Here is a 17,947-nt window from a genome sequence, read left to right as displayed (position 1 = left end):
TAACCCTGCTCCAGTGGAGTATGGTACTAACCCCTAGCCTAACCCTGCTCCAGTGGAGTATGGTACTAACCCCGAGCTGTAACCCTGTTCCATTGGAGTATGGTACTAACCCCGAGCTGTAACCCTGCTCCAGTGGAGTATGGTACTAACCCCTAGCCGTAACCCTGCTCCATTGGAGTATGGTACTAACCCCGAGCTGTAACCCTGCTCCAGTGGAGTATGGTACTAAACCCTAGCTGTAACCCTGTTCCATTGGAGTATGGTACTAACCCCGAGCTGTAACCCTGTTCCATTGGAGTATGGTACTAACCCCTAGCTGTAACCCTGCTCCAGTGGATTATGGTACTAACCCCTAGCCTAACCATGCTCCAGTGGAGTATGGTACTAACCCCTAGCTGTAACCCTGCTCCAGTGGAGTATGGTACTAACCCCTAGCCTAACCCTGCTCCAGTGGAGTATGGTACTAACCCCTAGCCTAACCATGCTCCAGTGGGGTATATAACTACCCCCTAGCCGTAACCCTGCTCCAGTGGAGTATGGTACTAACCCCTAGCTGTAACCCTGCTCCAGTGGAGTATGGTACTAACCCCTAGCTGTAACCCTGCTCCAGTGGAGTATGGTACTAACCCCTAGCCGTAACCCTGCTCCAGTGGAGGATGGTACTAACCCCTAGCCTAACCCTGCTCCAGTGGAGTATGGTACTAACCCCTAGCCTAACCCTGCTCCAGTGGAGTATGGTACTAACCCCTAGCCGTAACCCTGCTCCAGTGGAGTATGGTACTAACCCCTAGCCTAACCCTGCTCCAGTGGAGTATGGTACTAACCCCTAGCCTAACCCTGCTCCAGTGGAGTATGGTACTAACCCCTAGCCGTAACCCTGCTCCAGTGGAGTATGGTACTAACCCCTAGCCGTAACACTGCTCCAGTGGAGTATAATACTAACCCCTAGCCTAACCCTGCTCCAGTGGAGGATGGTACTAACCCCTAGCCGTAACCCCGCTCCAGTGGAGTATGGTACTAACCCCTAGCCTAACCCTGCTCCAGTGGAGGATGGTACTAACCCCTAGCCTAACCCTGCTCCAGTGGAGGATGGTACTAACCCCTAGCTGTAACCCTGCTCCAGTGGAGTATGGTACTAACCCCTAGCCTAACCCTGCTCCAGTGGAGTATGGTACTAACCCCTAGCCGTAACCCTGCTCCAGTGGAGGATGGTACTAACCCCTAGCCGTAACCCTGCTCCAGTGGAGTATGGTACTAACCCCTAGCCTAACCCTGCTCCAGTGGAGTATGGTACTAACCCCTAGCCGTAACCCTGCTCCAGTGGAGTATGGTACTAACCCCTAGCCTAACCCTGCTCCAGTGGAGTATGGTACTAACCCCTAGCCTAACCCTGCTCCAGTGGAGTATGGTACTAACCCCTAGCCGTAACCCTGCTCCAGTGGAGTATGGTACTAACCCCTAGCCGTAACACTGCTCCAGTGGAGTATAATACTAACCCCTAGCCTAACCCTGCTCCAGTGGAGGATGGTACTAACCCCTAGCCGTAACCCCGCTCCAGTGGAGTATGGTACTAACCCCTAGCCTAACCCTGCTCCAGTGGAGGATGGTACTAACCCCTAGCCTAACCCTGCTCCAGTGGAGGATGGTACTAACCCCTAGCTGTAACCCTGCTCCAGTGGAGTATGGTACTAACCCCTAGCCTAACCCTGCTCCAGTGGAGTATGGTACTAACCCCTAGCCGTAACCCTGCTCCAGTGGAGGATGGTACTAACCCCTAGCCGTAACCCTGCTCCAGTGGAGTATGGTACTAACCCCTAGCTGTAACCCTGCTCCAGTGGAGGATGGCACTAACCCCTAGCCTAACCCTGCTCCAGTGGAGTATGGTACTAACCCCTAGCTGTAACCCTGCTCCAGTGGAGTATAATACTAACCCCTAGCCTAACCCTGCTCCAGTGGAGGATGGTACTAACCCCTAGCCTAACCCTGCTCCAGTGGAGTATGGTACTAACCCCTAGCTGTAACCCTGCTCCAGTGGAGTATAATACTAACCCCTAGCCTAACCCTGCTCCAGTGGAGGATAGTACTAACCCCTAGCCGTAACCCTGCTCCAGTGGAGTATGGTACTAACCCCTAGCCGTAACCCTGCTCCTGTGGAGTATGGTACTAACCCCTAGCTGTAACCCTGCTCCAGTGGAGAATGGTACTAACCCCTAGCTGTAACCCTGCTCCAGTGGGGTATATAACTACCCCCTAGCCGTAACCCTGCTCCAGTGGAGTATGGTACTAACCCCTAGCTGTAACCCTGCTCCAGTGGAGTATGGTACTAACCCCTAGCTGTAACCCTGCTCCAGTGGAGTATGGTACTAACCCCTAGCCTAACCCTGCTCCAGTGGAGGATGGTACTAACCCCTAGCTGTAACCCTGCTCCAGTGGAGTATGGTACTAACCCCTAGCTGTAACCCTGCTCCAGTGGGGTATATAACTACCCCCTAGCCGTAACCCTGCTCCAGTGGAGTATGGTACTAACCCCTAGCCTAACCCTGCTCCAGTGGAGTATGGTACTAACCCCTAGCCGTAACCCTGCTCCAGTGGAGGATGGTACTAACCCCTAGCCTAACCCTGCTCCAGTGGAGTATGGTACTAACCCCTAGCCTAACCCTGCTCCAGTGGAGTATGGTACTAACCCCTAGCCTAACCCTGCTCCAGTGGAGTATGGTACTAACCCCTAGCCGTAACCCTGCTCCAGTGGAGTATGGTACTAACCCCTAGCCGTAACCCTGCTCCAGTGGAGTATAATACTAACCCCTAGCCTAACCCTGCTCCAGTGGAGGATGGTACTAACCCCTAGCCGTAACCCTGCTCCAGTGGAGTATGGTACTAACCCCTAGCCTAACCCTGCTCCAGTGGAGGATGGTACTAACCCCTAGCCTAACCCTGCTCCAGTGGAGGATGGTACTAACCCCTAGCTGTAACCCTGCTCCAGTGGAGTATGGTACTGACCCCTAGCCTAACCCTGCTCCAGTGGAGTATGGTACTGACCCCTAGCCTAACCCTGCTCCAGTGGAGTATGGTACTAACCCCTAGCCGTAACCCTGCTCCAGTGGAGGATGGTACTAACCCCTAGCCTAACCCTGCTCCAGTGGAGGATGGTACTAACCCCTAGCCTAACCCTGCTCCAGTGGAGTATGGTACTAACCCCTAGCTGTAACCCTGCTCCAGTGGAGTATAATACTAACCCCTAGCCTAACCCTGCTCCAGTGGAGTATGGTACTAACCCCTAGCTGTAACCCCGCTCCAGTGGAGGATGGTACTAACCCCTAGCCGTAGCCCTGCTCCAGTGGAGTATGGTACTAACCCCTAGCCTAACCCTGCTCCAGTGGAGGATGGTACTAACCCCTAGCCGTAACCCTGCTCCAGTGGAGTATGGTACTAACCCCTAGCCTAACCCTGCTCCAGTGGAGTATGGTACTAACCCCTAGCCGTAACCCTGCTCCAGTGGAGTATAATACTAACCCCTAGCCTAACCCTGCTCCAGTGGAGTATGGTACTAACCCCTAGCCTAACCCTGCTCCAGTGGAGGATGGTACTAACCCCTAGCCTAACCCTGCTCCAGTGGAGGATGGTACTAACCCCTAGCCTAACCCTGCTCCAGTGGAGGATGGTACTAACCCCTAGCCTAACCCCTCTTTTCGTGCTTGCTGGCTGCTGAAATCAGAAGTGCCACAACTGTCAGATGCCTGAGACATGTATCGGATTGAAGATCTACCTGATGAGTCCGATAGGCTGATACTTGTAGAAGACACTGTAGCTGGCCCATTGCTCATACAGAAGCTGAAAACGATATATTAAAATGCTCATTCAATCATGATAGTTATTTTTCAAAAATATAAGTTAAAGTAAAAGAGCTGTGGATCAGTTTTACAGCCCAGTGGGTTATGTATTCAAAATAAAAGCAAGAATATTCCATAAGATACCATGAATCTCGTAAACATGCCTCATCCATGAGTATCGTTTCATGAGCTAGCCATTAACAGAATGTGCTGAGCTATGCATCATCTCAGCCTGTCTACTATTTATAGCTGTGAAACTCCAAAATGATCAAAACTGAATCAACTCTAAGTTTATTCACAGGCAGGTTCCTAAAGTGATTTATTTCAGGGAAAGGATGAACGTTCTCCACTCACCTTCCTATCATTAGTTGGTGCATCTGGCCCCTCAATGTCTCCCTGTAATGTAGCATAAACAGCTTCAGACACAGCAGTTAGCGGTTTCCTCTCCACCTATATTTGATCTTGTGATTCTCCTCGCATGATCTTTCCAGTGGGACTGTAAATAAGCGTCTCTGTCTCTTCTATAGCAGAGAAATGATGAAGAAACTTACATCATGGAGAGGATAAGCAGCCGCGTAGACACCATTAGCCAGCAGACTGGTGATCCCTGTTAAGAATGAGCATTGAAGCTATAAGGGTTTAGCATTTTTACTGCTATTCTCTGACATAAATATATTTGACCAAAAAGGCTATAACATAGACATTAGCCTAAACCTAAAGGAGTACATCATGATGTGTAAATTATATATGGTGGTTGTCCTTGATACTAACATATTTCTCACAAACTTAAATTAATATGAAAACCAAAGTAGAATTATCAGTGTTGTAATTAAAGGAGTTTAGATAGATAAAAATAACAATAGAGAATTAATCCCTCTAGTTTACAGAACTTTGCACATTATGCTCAGGGTATGTCTGCAGATCATCCTGGCAGACTGTCATCACTCATTAAAATCTGGTTCCAGATGGATTTTATTTATTAAATAAAAAAGCTAGAATTTTGATCACAATTACATACTGGCCTTTAGATAAAGTCCTAATAATTTATGCCTTATATTAAAAATATAGACCTTACCCATAGAGTATTTGGCTTTAGTGCATCTTGTCCTCTTAAGTATTTCATAAACCTGAAGACAGCAAACATGACACATATTTTAGATATGATAGAGCAGAATATAGATAATGTTGGTAGCCTAAGGATGGACTCATGTAACGGCCCATAATTCACTTGGGCTGAGATGAAAACAACTGTTTTCATTGAGAAAATGCTTTAAACTAGTTAAAGTCTGATGTGGCGTGGGGAGATTTTAGTACCCCTCCTTCCAGCTTTGCATTTCAGGCCAACATAGCACATAGTAGAGCGACATATAAAGATGTTAGCCACAGCAGAAAAGAAATGCTCGTTTTATCTTCATTTGGGGTGAGAACGACTCTTCTTTTCATAATACTCACAATGGAGCTCCTGGTCTTGCTGTCAAAGAAATGATCCTTGTCAGAGAGATCAAAGCTGGAAACGTAGAATAGAGTTAAGGTTTAAGTGCACGTCACATTTTTAATTGATTGACATGAAAAAGAAGGAGGTTGTCACATTTAGCTTGTGGTCATCTAGTGAGCACAGACCTATTGTGCTGGATAGTTTATTTTCATACCGTTCATTTCAAACATAAAAGATGAATGTGTGAATGTCTCACAGTGGCAGAATAAATGAATGAATGTGATTAAAAAGCTGTGTTTCATGTCTGAGTCTGGCTCAGTGGCTAAGGCTAAAACACAGAAGACAAAATAATAATTCAGGCAGTTTCTCTTAGTTTTGTTGTGGGATGAAGAGGAGGTAATGTTACAGTTGGGCTTGGGCTTAGGGTTGGGGTTTAAGTTGTGGTCAGGTTGGGGATGGGGTTGGGGTTAGGTCTGGGGTTGGGGTTGGGGTTAGGTCTGGGGTTGGGGTTAGGGTTCGGATAAGGATTGGAGTTGTGGTCAGGTTGGGGATGGGGTTAGGGTTAGGTCTGGGGTTGGGGTTGGGGTTAGGTCTGGGGTTGGGGTTAGGGTTAGGTCTGGGGTTGGGGTTAGGGTTAGGTCTGGGGTTGGGGTTAGGGTTCGGATAAGGATTGGAGTTGTGGTCAGGTTGGGGATGGGGTTAGGTCTGGGGTTGGGGTTGGGGTTAGGTCTGGGGTTGGGGTTAGGGTTCGGATAAGGATTGGAGTTGTGGTCAGGTTGGGGATGGGGTTAGGGTTAGGTCTGGGGTTGGGGTTGGGGTTAGGTCTGGGGTTGGGGTTGGGGTTAGGTCTGGGGTTGGGGTTAGGTCTGGGGTTGGGGTTAGGGTTCGGATAAGGATTGGAGTTGTGGTCAGGTTGGGGATGGGGTTAGGGTTAGGGTTAGGTCTGGGGTTGGGGTTGGAGTGGTGTCAGAGGAGAGGATACACCAAAATAAGAACAATAAACTTCTCAACCCTTTGCTGACAGTCAATTATGAGTGTGTCTTCAAGCATATTTCAGGGAACAGAGAACTGGAGTTCATCTGTACTGGAAGTAACCAGGTTGTGTGAGAGCTTCAGTCAACAGCAGCTTTACTGTCGGACAGATGCAAGGAGCAAAAAGAAAACGTGGTTTACTCACAGATGCTGCTTCTCTCTGGAGAATGGGTGAGACAGGGATTTAATATGTTGTGGCTGGTTGTCATCTACTTTGGGATGCAGCGGTCCTGTGACCTTGTGAATGAACAATCGGATCTTTTCTACTAGATTACTGCCCTGTTTGACATCATAAACCTGCAGAGGAGCAAAACCATGACAGACATGAAACAAAGGGACTGTCCTTCAGACGTGTCAAAGGCTTAGGGTACCCACCCGCCGGCAGGCATCCCAAAGCTCCTGCCATGACGGATGGACGTGCCAACGTCTGCTAACGAACAGGCCCACGGAGGCACTTTGGATTGTTTTTAATGTATATTCTGAATTGTTCCTAATTTGAACTTTGTTTTTCATCACTAAAACTGAATTTAAAAACCCCCAAAAGCAGTAGCAGCTGTATACAGTTCAGACTTCCTGACAGATGGAATACCTTCTTTGTAGGCATCTTCAGCTTCATGAACTCAGCCTCTCGACACAAAATGTTCCAAGGTGCGTGAATTTTTAAAAACCCAATACTGGGGAAGTGGCCCTACAAAGGAAACTGAGAATGGTAAGTATAGTAGTTTCCTGAAGAACAGGAGACGAGTAAGTACATCAGATACCTCCTCAATTAAAATCAGAAGCTTTAGAGATCCACATTCCCACCTGTTCATCCTTTTCCATCTCGAGGCCCATGTCAAGGAGGTTTTCTTCAAACTCCTCACGCCTGAAGCGCTTGTCATCCTCATGATAACTGCCCTGTTGCTCCTGAGCAACGATCTCCGGGTCGTCCTTTGGCTGCAGTGGAGCTTTACTGCCCCTCATACTGAGGCTCCGCCGAAGTCGTCTGATGAAGTTGGTCTCAGTCACTTTGGATGACCTATGACCTGTGCTGCTGGGCTTCTGGATGTGGTATGTCAGCACGTAGTCTACCCTCCGCCTCCCATCAGAGAAGTATGGGCCCAATCTCGGGTACATGGGGGAACCTTCATCTGCGTAAATCTTTCTCATTGGCTGCAAGCAAATAAATCCAAATATCACAGATTAATCAACACGTTTACGCACCTTTTCCACAGTAAACTGTTGAGCTCTGAGTTGAGCGTTCTCAAATATTCCACAGGTGCATCTCAGGGATTAGCGTGGCAACAGAAAGATTATTTGTTTCAGTTATTCAATTCAAAGAGTGACACAAATTTATCATGTAGAATCATTACACACAGACTGACATCATAACATGTTTGTGTAAATGAGTTTTGATTGGTGGTGCGGCGTCCGCAGTAATGCCGGTCGATCTTCGTTCCTCCCCTCACCTATGGTCATGAGCTTTGGGTCATGACCGAAAGAACAAGATCACGGGTACAAGCAGCCGAAATGAGCTTCCTCCGTAGGGTGGCTGGGCTCTCCCCTAGAGAGGGGGAGAAGCTCTGCCATCCGGGAGGAGCTCGGAGTAGAGCCGCTGCTCCTCCGCGTTGAGAGGAGCCAGATGAGGCGGCTTGGGCACCTAGTTAGGATGCCCCCTGGGCCCCTCCCTGGTGAGGTGTTCAGGGCATGTCCCTCCGGTAGGAGGCCCCCTTCAAGATCCTTTCAAAGGCCTCAGTCAGCTTCAGTATCAGGAACAACCATGCCAAACTGTCTCCTTGACAGTGGTCCAGAAGATAATTACTGAGACCCTTCCTACAGAGGGTAAGACCCAAAGGTCATTGCTGAAGGAGCTGCACTCATGAGGAGTGGACTGGAGCTGGAGTCATGGAGGAGTCAGGAGGAGTCAGGAGGAGTAAACTGGAGCTGGAGTCAGGAGGAGTGGACTGGAGCTGGAGTCATGAGGAGTGGACTGGAGCTGGAGTCAGGAGGAGTCATGAGGAGTGGACTGGAGCTGGAGTCAGGAGGAGTGGAGCTGGAGTCAGGAGGAGTGGACTGGAGCTGGAGTCAGGAGGAGTGGAGCTGGAGTCAGGAGGAGTGGAGCTGGAGTCAGGAGGAGTGGACTGGAGCTGGAGTCAGGAGGAGTCATGAGGAGTGGACTGAAGCTGGAGTCAGGAGGAGTGGAGCTGGAGTCAGGAGCAGTGGACTGGAGCTGGAGTCATGAGGAGTGGACTGGAGCTGGAGTCAGGAGGAGTCATGAGGAGTGGACTGGAGCTGGAGTCATGGAGGAGTCAGGAGGAGTCAGGAGGAGTAAACTGGAGCTGGAGTCAGGAGGAGTGGACTGGAGCTGGAGTCAGGAGGACTGGAGCTGGAGTCAGGAGGACTGGAGCTGGAGTCAGGAGGACTGGAGCTGGAGTCAGGAGGAGTGGAGCTGGAGTCATGAGGAGTGGAGCTGGAGTCAGGAGGAGTGGACTGGAGCTGGAGTCAGGAGGACTGGAGCTGGAGTCAGGAGGACTGGAGCTGGAGTCAGGGCTCCAACAGCCACCAGGCTCAGATGTATCAGGACAAGGTCAGCACTGTCACACCCTGGTGTCCAGAGACTCCATCAGAGCCGTCTCACCTGGGCTGAGGACAGGGGACGGATCTGTTGCTCATTGGTCCAAAGTCCTCGTTTCAGATCAAAATAAATTCAGCATTTCTTTATTTGGAATCAGGGTGCCAGAGTCTGGAGGAAGAGTCTGATCCAGTGTCCCGGTTCCCCAGTCAGTGATGGTTGAGGAGCCGGGTCATCTGCTGGTGCTGCAGCACTGGTACCGGGTCAAAGGTCGCCTAACAGGAGGGTTTGGAGCTCCTCGTGCTTCCTTCTACTGAGAAGGGAACCTGCTGAGGGTTTTAGGGGGTTCCCCAGTCCCCAGAACTTTGGGTTTTCATGAAGCCAAAAGGAGTCACAATCATCAAAATTCAAAGACCCAAACCTGAAATAACCAACGGATTCCACAGGGAAATATCCAAACTTCTCTTAGTTTAGAGACTTGTGATATTTACATTGTTCTAAATAAATATGCATTCGTGTCTCTGCAGTTCCAAATTTTAATTACATTTGAATTCTTCATTCAGTAATTAAATAATTCCTGTCATCTTTTTTCAGTCAAACACAGAAAGTCAGCAGACAGAAGCAGAAGGGTGAGGAGCTGAGGAACCTGATCAGGAACACACACACGCACACACACACACACACACACACACACACACACACACACACACACACACACACACACACACTGCAGAAAGTCCTGTAAAAGTGTCACAATTATCCGTTTAACCTATTTCCTCCCTTGGCTGGTCTGGAACGGTCTGAAACCAGTTCATGCTAACGCAGGCTAGCAGCAGTTTCCCTTCTCTTACTATTGACTCGTGGCTCTTCGCCTCGCTCTTCACAAATTCCACATCCAGGCTCTTCTCTTCTCCAGGGACGGGCAGATAGCTGTCGCTTCTTCTTGTCATATTTAGGTTCTTCTGCAGCGCCGAGCTGCCGGAATGTTCACAAGCACGGGGAGGAGAACCTGGGAGAAGCACAGAGACGCTGGTTAGATACACGAGTGAGAGTTCTGGGGAGACCTGGGGACCAGGATCCAGCTTCTGTTAACGTTGGGTGATCCTAACCAGGCTCAGGGGGCTCGAGCCTATCCCAGCAGTCAGTGGGTGGCTTCAGACACACCCTGGAAGGGTCAGCAGGGCACCTCCCTCACTGACACCTATGTCCTACTAACATCTATGTGAGGTTTACGGTTCCCAATGAGCCCGTCTCTGATCTCTGGGCCTAAAGGGATCACCTGAGGAAGGGATCACCAGGGATCACCTGAGGAAGGGATCACCAGGGATCACCTGAGGAAGCCACCCGGGCAGGAGCAGAAGCCAAGAGATGAGTTGTTCAAGCATTGGGAAGGTCAGGTTGTTAAAAAGGTCTTTATCCAGATTACAGACTCAACAAACTTCTCATGGAAACAGAATATTGTGCTATTAAACTACTATTACTACTAGATTATTGTGCTATTAAACTACTATTACTACTAGAATATTGTGCTATTAAACTACTATTACTACTAGATTATTGTGCTATTAATATACTATTACTACTAGATTATTGTGCTATTAAATGACTATTACTATTAGATTATTGTGCTATTAAACTACTATTACTACTAGATTATTGTGCTATTAAACTACTATTACTACTAGATTATTGTGCTATTAATATACTATTACTACTAGATTATTGTGCTATTAAACTACTATTACTACTAGATTATTGTGCTATTAAACTACTATTACTACTAGATTATTGTGCTATTAATATACTATTACTACTAGATTATTGTGCTATTAAATGACTATTACTATTAGATTATTGTGCTATTAATATACTATTACTACTAGATTATTGTGCTATTAAACTACTATTACTACTAGATTATTGTGCTATTAAACTACTATTACTACTAGATTATTGTGCTATTAAACTACTATTACTACTAGATTATTGTGCTATTAATATACTATTACTATTAGATTATTGTGCTATTAATATACTATTACTATTAGATTATTGTGCTATTAAACTACTATTACTATTAGATTATTGTGCTATTAAATTACTATTACTATTAGATTATTGTGCTATTAATATACTATTACTATTAGATTATTGTGCTATTAAACTACTATTACTATTAGATTATTGTGCTATTAAACTACTATTATTATTCGATTATTGTGCTATTAATATACTATTACTATTAGATTATTGTGCTATTAAACTACTATTATTATTCGATTATTGTGCTATTAATATACTATTACTATTAGATTATGGTGCTATTAAACTACTATTACTATTAGATTATTGTGCTATTAATATACTATTACTATTAGATTATTGTGCTATTAATATACTATTACTATTAGATTATTGTGCTATTAATATACTATTACTATTAGATTATTGTGCTATTAAACTACTATTACTATTAGATTATTGTGCTATTAAACTACTATTACTACTAGATTATTGTGCTATTAAACTACTATTACTACTAGATTATTGTGCTCTTAAACTACTATTACTATTAGATTATTCTGCTATTAAACTACTATTATTATTCTATTATTGTGCTATTAATATACTATTACTATACTGCTTACACTGTCTTTAACTGAATCTTCAGTTATATTTACTTGTTATGCTAGTAACTGTGGTTAATTCACCATAATCAGAGGACAACTTACCCTTCCTGTGTGTGTGTGTGTGTGTGTGTGTGTGCGTGTGTGTGTGTGTGTGAAGGCAGGGCTCTATCTGAGTGTTGCTCAAGGGTCCCTGGGCGGTGCTCTGAGGGTTCCTGGCATCAGTGTTTAACTAGCAACCCTCTGTCTGTGGGCCCAGGTCCACAGACGGAGCTACTGGTGCAGGTGCGTTAGTCCCATTGTTGATTTTGGGGGAAATGTGCAGCTTCCTGTCTGTGTGAGTCGCCACTGTTGATCCTGACAGAACTCACACCACTGACTTCCTCTGCTGCGCTTTCACTGACAGCATGTTGTTATAAACAGCACCATGAAGACGCCGTTCTGATCCAGTACTGACCAGAGGCACCCCTGTCAGGTCTGGCAGTCCACAGAGCACTGGGTCACCACAGCAACAGGTGACAGACAGGTGAGACAGGTGACTGACAGGTGAGACAGGTAACAGACAGTTGAGACAGGTGACTGACAGGTGACAGACAGGTGAGACAGGTAACAGACAGTTGAGACAGGTGACTGACAGGTAACAGACAGGTGAGACAGGTGACAGACAGTTGAGACAGGTGACTGACAGGTGACAGACAGGTGAGACAGGTGACTGACAGGTGACAGACAGGTGACTGACAGGTGACAGACAGGTGAGACAGGTGACTGACAGTTGAGACAGGTGACAGACAGTTGAGACAGGTGAGACAGGTGAGACAGGTGACAGACAGGTGAGACAGGTGACTGACAGGTGACAGACAGGTAACAGACAGGTGACTGACAGTTGAGACAGGTGACTGACAGGTGACAGACAGGTGAGACAGGTGACTGACAGGTGACAGACAGGTGAGACAGGTGACAGACAGTTGAGACAGGTGACTGACAGGTGACAGACAGGTGAGACAGGTGACAGACAGTTGAGACAGGTGACTGACAGGTGACAGACAGGTGAGACAGGTGACAGACAGGTGACAGACAGGTGACTGACAGGTGACAGACAGGTAACAGACAGGTGACTGACAGTTGAGACAGGTGACTGACAGGTGACAGACAGGTGAGACAGGTGACTGACAGGTGACAGACAGGTGAGACAGGTGACAGACAGTTGAGACAGGTGACTGACAGGTGACAGACAGGTGAGACAGGTGACAGACAGTTGAGACAGGTGACTGACAGGTGACAGACAGGTGAGACAGGTGACAGACAGGTGACAGACAGGTGACTGATGTAGTAAAGGGTAAAGGTTTCTAAAAGCCTGTTTAAGCATGTTCAGGTATGTTCAAGGACATCTGATGAGTAGTGTCTGCGATCAATGATTATCCAGACTAAGTGCCTAATCAATGTTTGCTGTTCATCTTCTGTATGATTGTAAAGTTTGCCATTATGCTTACTGGCCAGAATATGTTGTGAATGGCCTGAAGATGGTGATGACACAGGGGGTTTCAGAGGCGCGGTACAAGGACAAGAGGCTGTCAGTTTGAGCAAGAGATTGCCTGTTTTAAAAAAATATGGAAAGGTACATTCTGATAAGAATGATAAAAAATACCTAACGGTGGAAAATGGGGAAAATTGCATAATGAGAAGGAGGAGCCCAGGGAGGAGTAAACCCAGGCTCCAAATTGTATAAAAGCTGGAGATTTCTTGCTAGTTTTCAGACTTAGCCCGGGCTACCTCTCATGCATGGTGAATTGTGAATCATCAATAAACCATCATTGGACCGTGAACCAGCTGACCCCGACTCATCATTCGACTTTGTCGTGGTAATCCTGCTTCAACCCATTGGCACTGGCATAGGCACTCAGACTTAGGAAACACTGACAGGTGACAGACAGGTGAGACAGGTGACACAGGTAACAGACAGGTAACAGACAGGTGACAGACAGGTGAGACAGGTAACAGACAGGTGACAGACAGGTGACAGACAGGTGAGACAGGTAACAGACAGGTGACAGACAGGTGACAGACAGGTGAGACAGGTAACAGACAGGTAACAGACAGGTGACACAGGTGACACAGGTGAGACAGGTAACAGACAGGTAACAGACAGGTGACAGACAGGTGACACAGGTAACAGACAGGTAACAGACAGGTGACAGACAGGTGACACAGGTAACAGACAGGTAACAGACAGGTAACAGACAGGTGACAGACAGGTAACAGACAGGTGACACAGGTAACAGACAGGTAACAGACAGGTAACAGGCTCCACCTGCTGGAGGACTCCCAGCCTGCCCCCGACCTCCAGCAACCCTCCAGGACTCTTCTCTTGCTCCTGGACTGATCTTTTCCACCATTTTATTGCTGAACGTTTCATGAATATTTCAATAAACTCTCTACTTTTCTCTGGATCTTTTTTATCATAAACATTCTGCAGAGCTGATCATTCCCTGGACCTGGAGCATGTGAGGTTTGTCTCCACGGTTCTGTCAATAATATCAGGTTCTAAGAGGAGACCACCAGAATCAGCCTCATTTCTACACCGAACAACTTTACAGGTCAGTTTTTCTTTTTTAAAACAATGACTGAAATAAAAAGCTGCTCTTCTTTGGCTCCGATATTATTGTTTATCAGAAGAAGAAAGATGTTCTTGTTCCAAACGTGACGTCAGAGCAGCATCCAGGTGGAAATGGGATTTATTCTCTTTTATAGCGGCTCTCCTCACAGCTTTGCTAGCCAAGCGGGTCGACAGGAGACGGGCAGCTGTGGCACTTCAGCAGAAACCAGCCCACTTCCTGCTCCAGCCCGGACAGGAAGTTCCAGCCTGGACAGGAAGTTGGCTGGTTCTGATCATCACACTCGTTTATTTTCCTTGATGGCTTTGAAAAATCAAACTTGAGTTGCTGCTTCGGTACAAATGAACATATTCCTACACAATTATTGGAGGGCAGGGCCCCTGTGGAGGGACAGGAGCGCAGCGTTCTACAACACCAGATGGACACCAGAGTAAAGATGGGAAGAGCCCGAAAGACCGAAACAGCGGGCTGAGACATGGCGGCCTGAGACATGGCGGCCTGAGACATGGGGGTCTGAGACATGGGGGCCTGAGACATGGCGGCCTGAGACATGGCGGCCTGAGACATGGGGGTCTGAGACATGGCGGCCTGAGACATGGCGGCCTGAGACATGGGGGTCTGAGACATGGCGGCCTGAGACATGGCGGCCTGAGACATGGGGGTCTGAGACATGGCGGCCTGAGACATGGCGGCCTGAGACATGGGGGTCTGAGACATGGGGGTCTGAGACATGGCGGCCTGAGACATGGCGGCCTGAGACATGGGGGTCTGAGACATGGCGGCCTGAGACATGGCGGTCTGAGACATGGCGGCCGGAGACATGGCGGCCTGAGACATGGCGGCCGGAGACATGGCGGCCTGAGACATGGGGGTCTGAGACATGATGCCAGTTCTGCTTTGTGACGTAGCATCCGGTCACAGTGCACGTCATCGTGCGCGTCAACGAGTCTGTCTGTATCTCCCTCCTTGTCCTTCTCATACAGATCGATGGTGTTGGTCAGGTCTACCAGCCTGATGTGTGTTTTATTGGGAAAGAAGAACATTTTAGCGTTTTTACTTCCTCTTCCGGTCGCTAACGGCGTGACTGGGGGCTGGTGATGCTCTCCAAACGGCCGACTCTACTTTATTCGGTCCGCGGCCGCAAGTTTGAGACGCCCCGGCGAGTTCTTTCTCACCATCTTCACCATAGTTGTCGTTTTAAACGTCATTCTTGGATTAAAGCGATTAAAGGTTGTCTTTTGGTCCAGGAAGATTTGTCCTCTCTACCAAAAACACAACCTTTCTCGTCAAGTGCGGAGTTGTTACTCGTACGGCACCAAAATGAATCCGGGTTGAAACGACGTCGAAATATTAGTTCCGCCTGTGACGAACACTCCCCGTCAGAAAAGTGAGTTCTGCCTGGTTCATGACTACAAGCAGGGATCGATATGTATTTCCAAATAAGATACCAACCTACAATTGATCAAAATAAGCTACAAATGATTATTATTCTATTGTTACTATACAATAATCCTTGGTAGACTTCTGTCAGCCTACTTTACTAAACTCATCACAAAAGCTGCTTTTGGCCCTTTATCAGCATTTAGTAACCATTTAGCAAGGCAAGCAATTAATCATCTGATTATCAACCGTGGGCTTCAACAGCAATTATCTTGATCATTTTAAGTGTGCTAATTGCTCTTGATGATGCCCATAGCTGTAAAGTTCTGGTGCTACAGTGAAGAACTGAACCAGCAGCTGCTCAGAGCTTCCAAACGCTCGAGTTGTGAGTGTTGACTCATGAGTCTTCTGCTCTCCTGTGGAATGCTGTTTACAAGGCTATGAAGTGGGCTTTTCTATAAGCACTGTTCCACTTATAAACGTTCCATAAGGTCCACACTGGTGACCTGAGAGGGTGGCAAGTGCTCCTCGGGAAAACTAACCAATCACGTATATTCAGTCGCTATTTGGCATCAACGACACAACAAGGTCCAGAATGGACACCACCGAGGTCCAGGACGGACGCCACCGAGGTCCAGGACGGACGCCACCGAGGTCCAGGACGGACGCCACGGAGGTCCAGGACGGACGCCACCGAGGTCCAGGACGGACGCCACGGAGGTCCAGGACGGACGCCACCGAGGTCCAGGACGGACGCCACCGAGGTCCAGGACGGACGCCACCGAGGTCCAGGACAGACGCCACCGAGGTCCAGGACGGACGCCACGGAGGTCCAGGACGGACGCCACCGAGGTCCAGGACGGACGCCACCGAGGTCCAGGACGGACGCCACGGAGGTCCAGGACGGACACCACCGAGGTCCAGGACGGACGCCACGGAGGTCCAGGACGGACACCACCGAGGTCCAGGACGGACACCACGGAGGTCCAGGACGGACACCACCGAGGTCCAGGATGGAAGTAACACCTTCTATGGAAGTGGCCGACACCAGAGCGAATTCAATGGTCTTGATCATTAAAAATGGTGATGTTAACGAGTAAATAGACGAATTCCTGCTGATAGTCGGGCATCGTAGAACAACTGTCGTCCTCATCAGACTAGAGTGGGCCCAGACGTGCGCAAACGTGCGCAAACATGCGCAGCTCAGCAGACGCTGACGTGCACCAGCAGAAGGGGACCCGAGGGTCAACTCATCAGTGGCTCAGCCAATGCATCAATGTCGCACTTAAGAGAGGACGATGCAGCAAAATGACAGTCAGCACCAGCACCTGGGTCCAGTTCCTGTGGTGGTCCTGCAGCGCCGGATCGGCTCAAGCCGAGTGAAATTCCTGCGGCAGCGATGTGGAGGCTCCTTCAACGAGCCTCCAGCAGCAGCAATCAGCGACACCTTTAAGGTGTCAACCCCGAAAATCAAACACACGCGGTGACAGTGTGGGTCCATAAATGTCTTACCGAGCCCATCGAACTGCCGGCAGCTGCCGCCAGGCTCCTCCGCGATCACTTGTCGCTCCATCAGAAGGAAAAAGACGCTCCTCACAGACCGGCTGGACCTACAGACGCGCTGGATCTACAGACGCGCTGATGCTCACCATCTATTCTCACCTCCGCCTCCAGCTACATGAAAAAAGCTCCCTCACGGATTCTTTTACAGGAGGGTGGAAAATGATGTAAAAGCAATGATGGTGAAGAATTTATGGAGAAGGAAATGATGAAATTCGCAGGTGAAAATCGTGAAGGCAGCGTCTCGAAGCGCAACACAAAACCCGCTTGTTGGTGAAGATGCTCGACATGTAAATGATTTCATGAAGCGGCCCGATAACGCGACGAGAGCGGCGAAAATCGTGCCAATTATGGTGCATTCAGGTCCCATAGGAAAACAGGCGCGCGTGTTCGGACCGCTGTCGGATGCAGATGGTCCGAAATGATTTGACCTCACAAGTTCGTTAAATAACTACTCAGAAAAAGAAGAATAAGCTCAGAGGAAGTCATGCGTGCAAGGTTAAAGCAGGTGAATTTAATCCAAATGTAACTTTCCCCCAGTCGAAGTAATTACTGTAATTACGAGTAATAAAAATCGCTGACTCAGCCGAAACGCAGTCTGTGATCATTCAAAGTGAAGAAGCCAGAAATGTCCAAGCTGTCTGAGTTTGACATGTAGAGGAAACGCTTCCCTAAAGAATAAAATCAGGAAGTAAAGACAGCACCGATGTTGTCTGTCAAAGTCTATGAAATTCCGAAACAGAGCAAAAACCCGGCATATTTCAGGTGACCGGACCGGTTCTGCTAGGATGTGACCGGTTCTGCTAGGATGTGACCGGTTCTGCTAGGATGTGACCGGTTCTGCTAAAATGTGACCGGTTCCCCCCCTTTTCCCAACTCATTTCAGATATGTTACCAACGCTGTGCAGAACAACAGGCTT

General features: G+C 48.1%; 1 protein-coding gene across 3 annotated transcripts in view; it reads right to left on the bottom strand.

Annotated features, from left to right (window-relative positions):
- Nucleotides 1-17,947, bottom strand: part of LOC105418548 (anoctamin-1-like) — a 38,968-nt gene that overhangs the window by 20,076 nt on the left and 945 nt on the right. For 2 of the 3 annotated variants that reach the window (XM_029846483.1, XM_029846484.1), the window contains exons 1-10: nt 16,980-17,797; nt 9,700-9,857; nt 7,102-7,449; nt 6,887-6,985; nt 6,443-6,594; nt 5,283-5,337; nt 4,906-4,957; nt 4,382-4,437; nt 4,185-4,226; nt 3,767-3,831 (exon numbers count right to left, since the gene is read on the bottom strand). In XM_029846483.1, the coding sequence (XP_029702343.1) occupies nt 3,767-3,831; nt 4,185-4,226; nt 4,382-4,437; nt 4,906-4,957; nt 5,283-5,337; nt 6,443-6,594; nt 6,887-6,985; nt 7,102-7,449; nt 9,700-9,857; nt 16,980-17,040 (1,088 nt within the window). In that variant the 5' untranslated portion in view covers nt 17,041-17,797. Of the gene's footprint in view, nt 1-3,766; nt 3,832-4,184; nt 4,227-4,381; nt 4,438-4,905; nt 4,958-5,282; nt 5,338-6,442; nt 6,595-6,886; nt 6,986-7,101; nt 7,450-9,699; nt 9,858-16,979; nt 17,798-17,947 lie in introns of those variants that run through there. The other variant, XM_029846485.1, reaches the window with a different exon arrangement.

This window comes from Takifugu rubripes, chromosome 13, assembly GCF_901000725.2.
Source record: "Takifugu rubripes chromosome 13, fTakRub1.2, whole genome shotgun sequence".
Lineage (NCBI taxonomy): Eukaryota > Metazoa > Chordata > Actinopteri > Tetraodontiformes > Tetraodontidae > Takifugu > Takifugu rubripes.
This window is presented reverse-complemented; position numbering and strand designations above follow the sequence as displayed.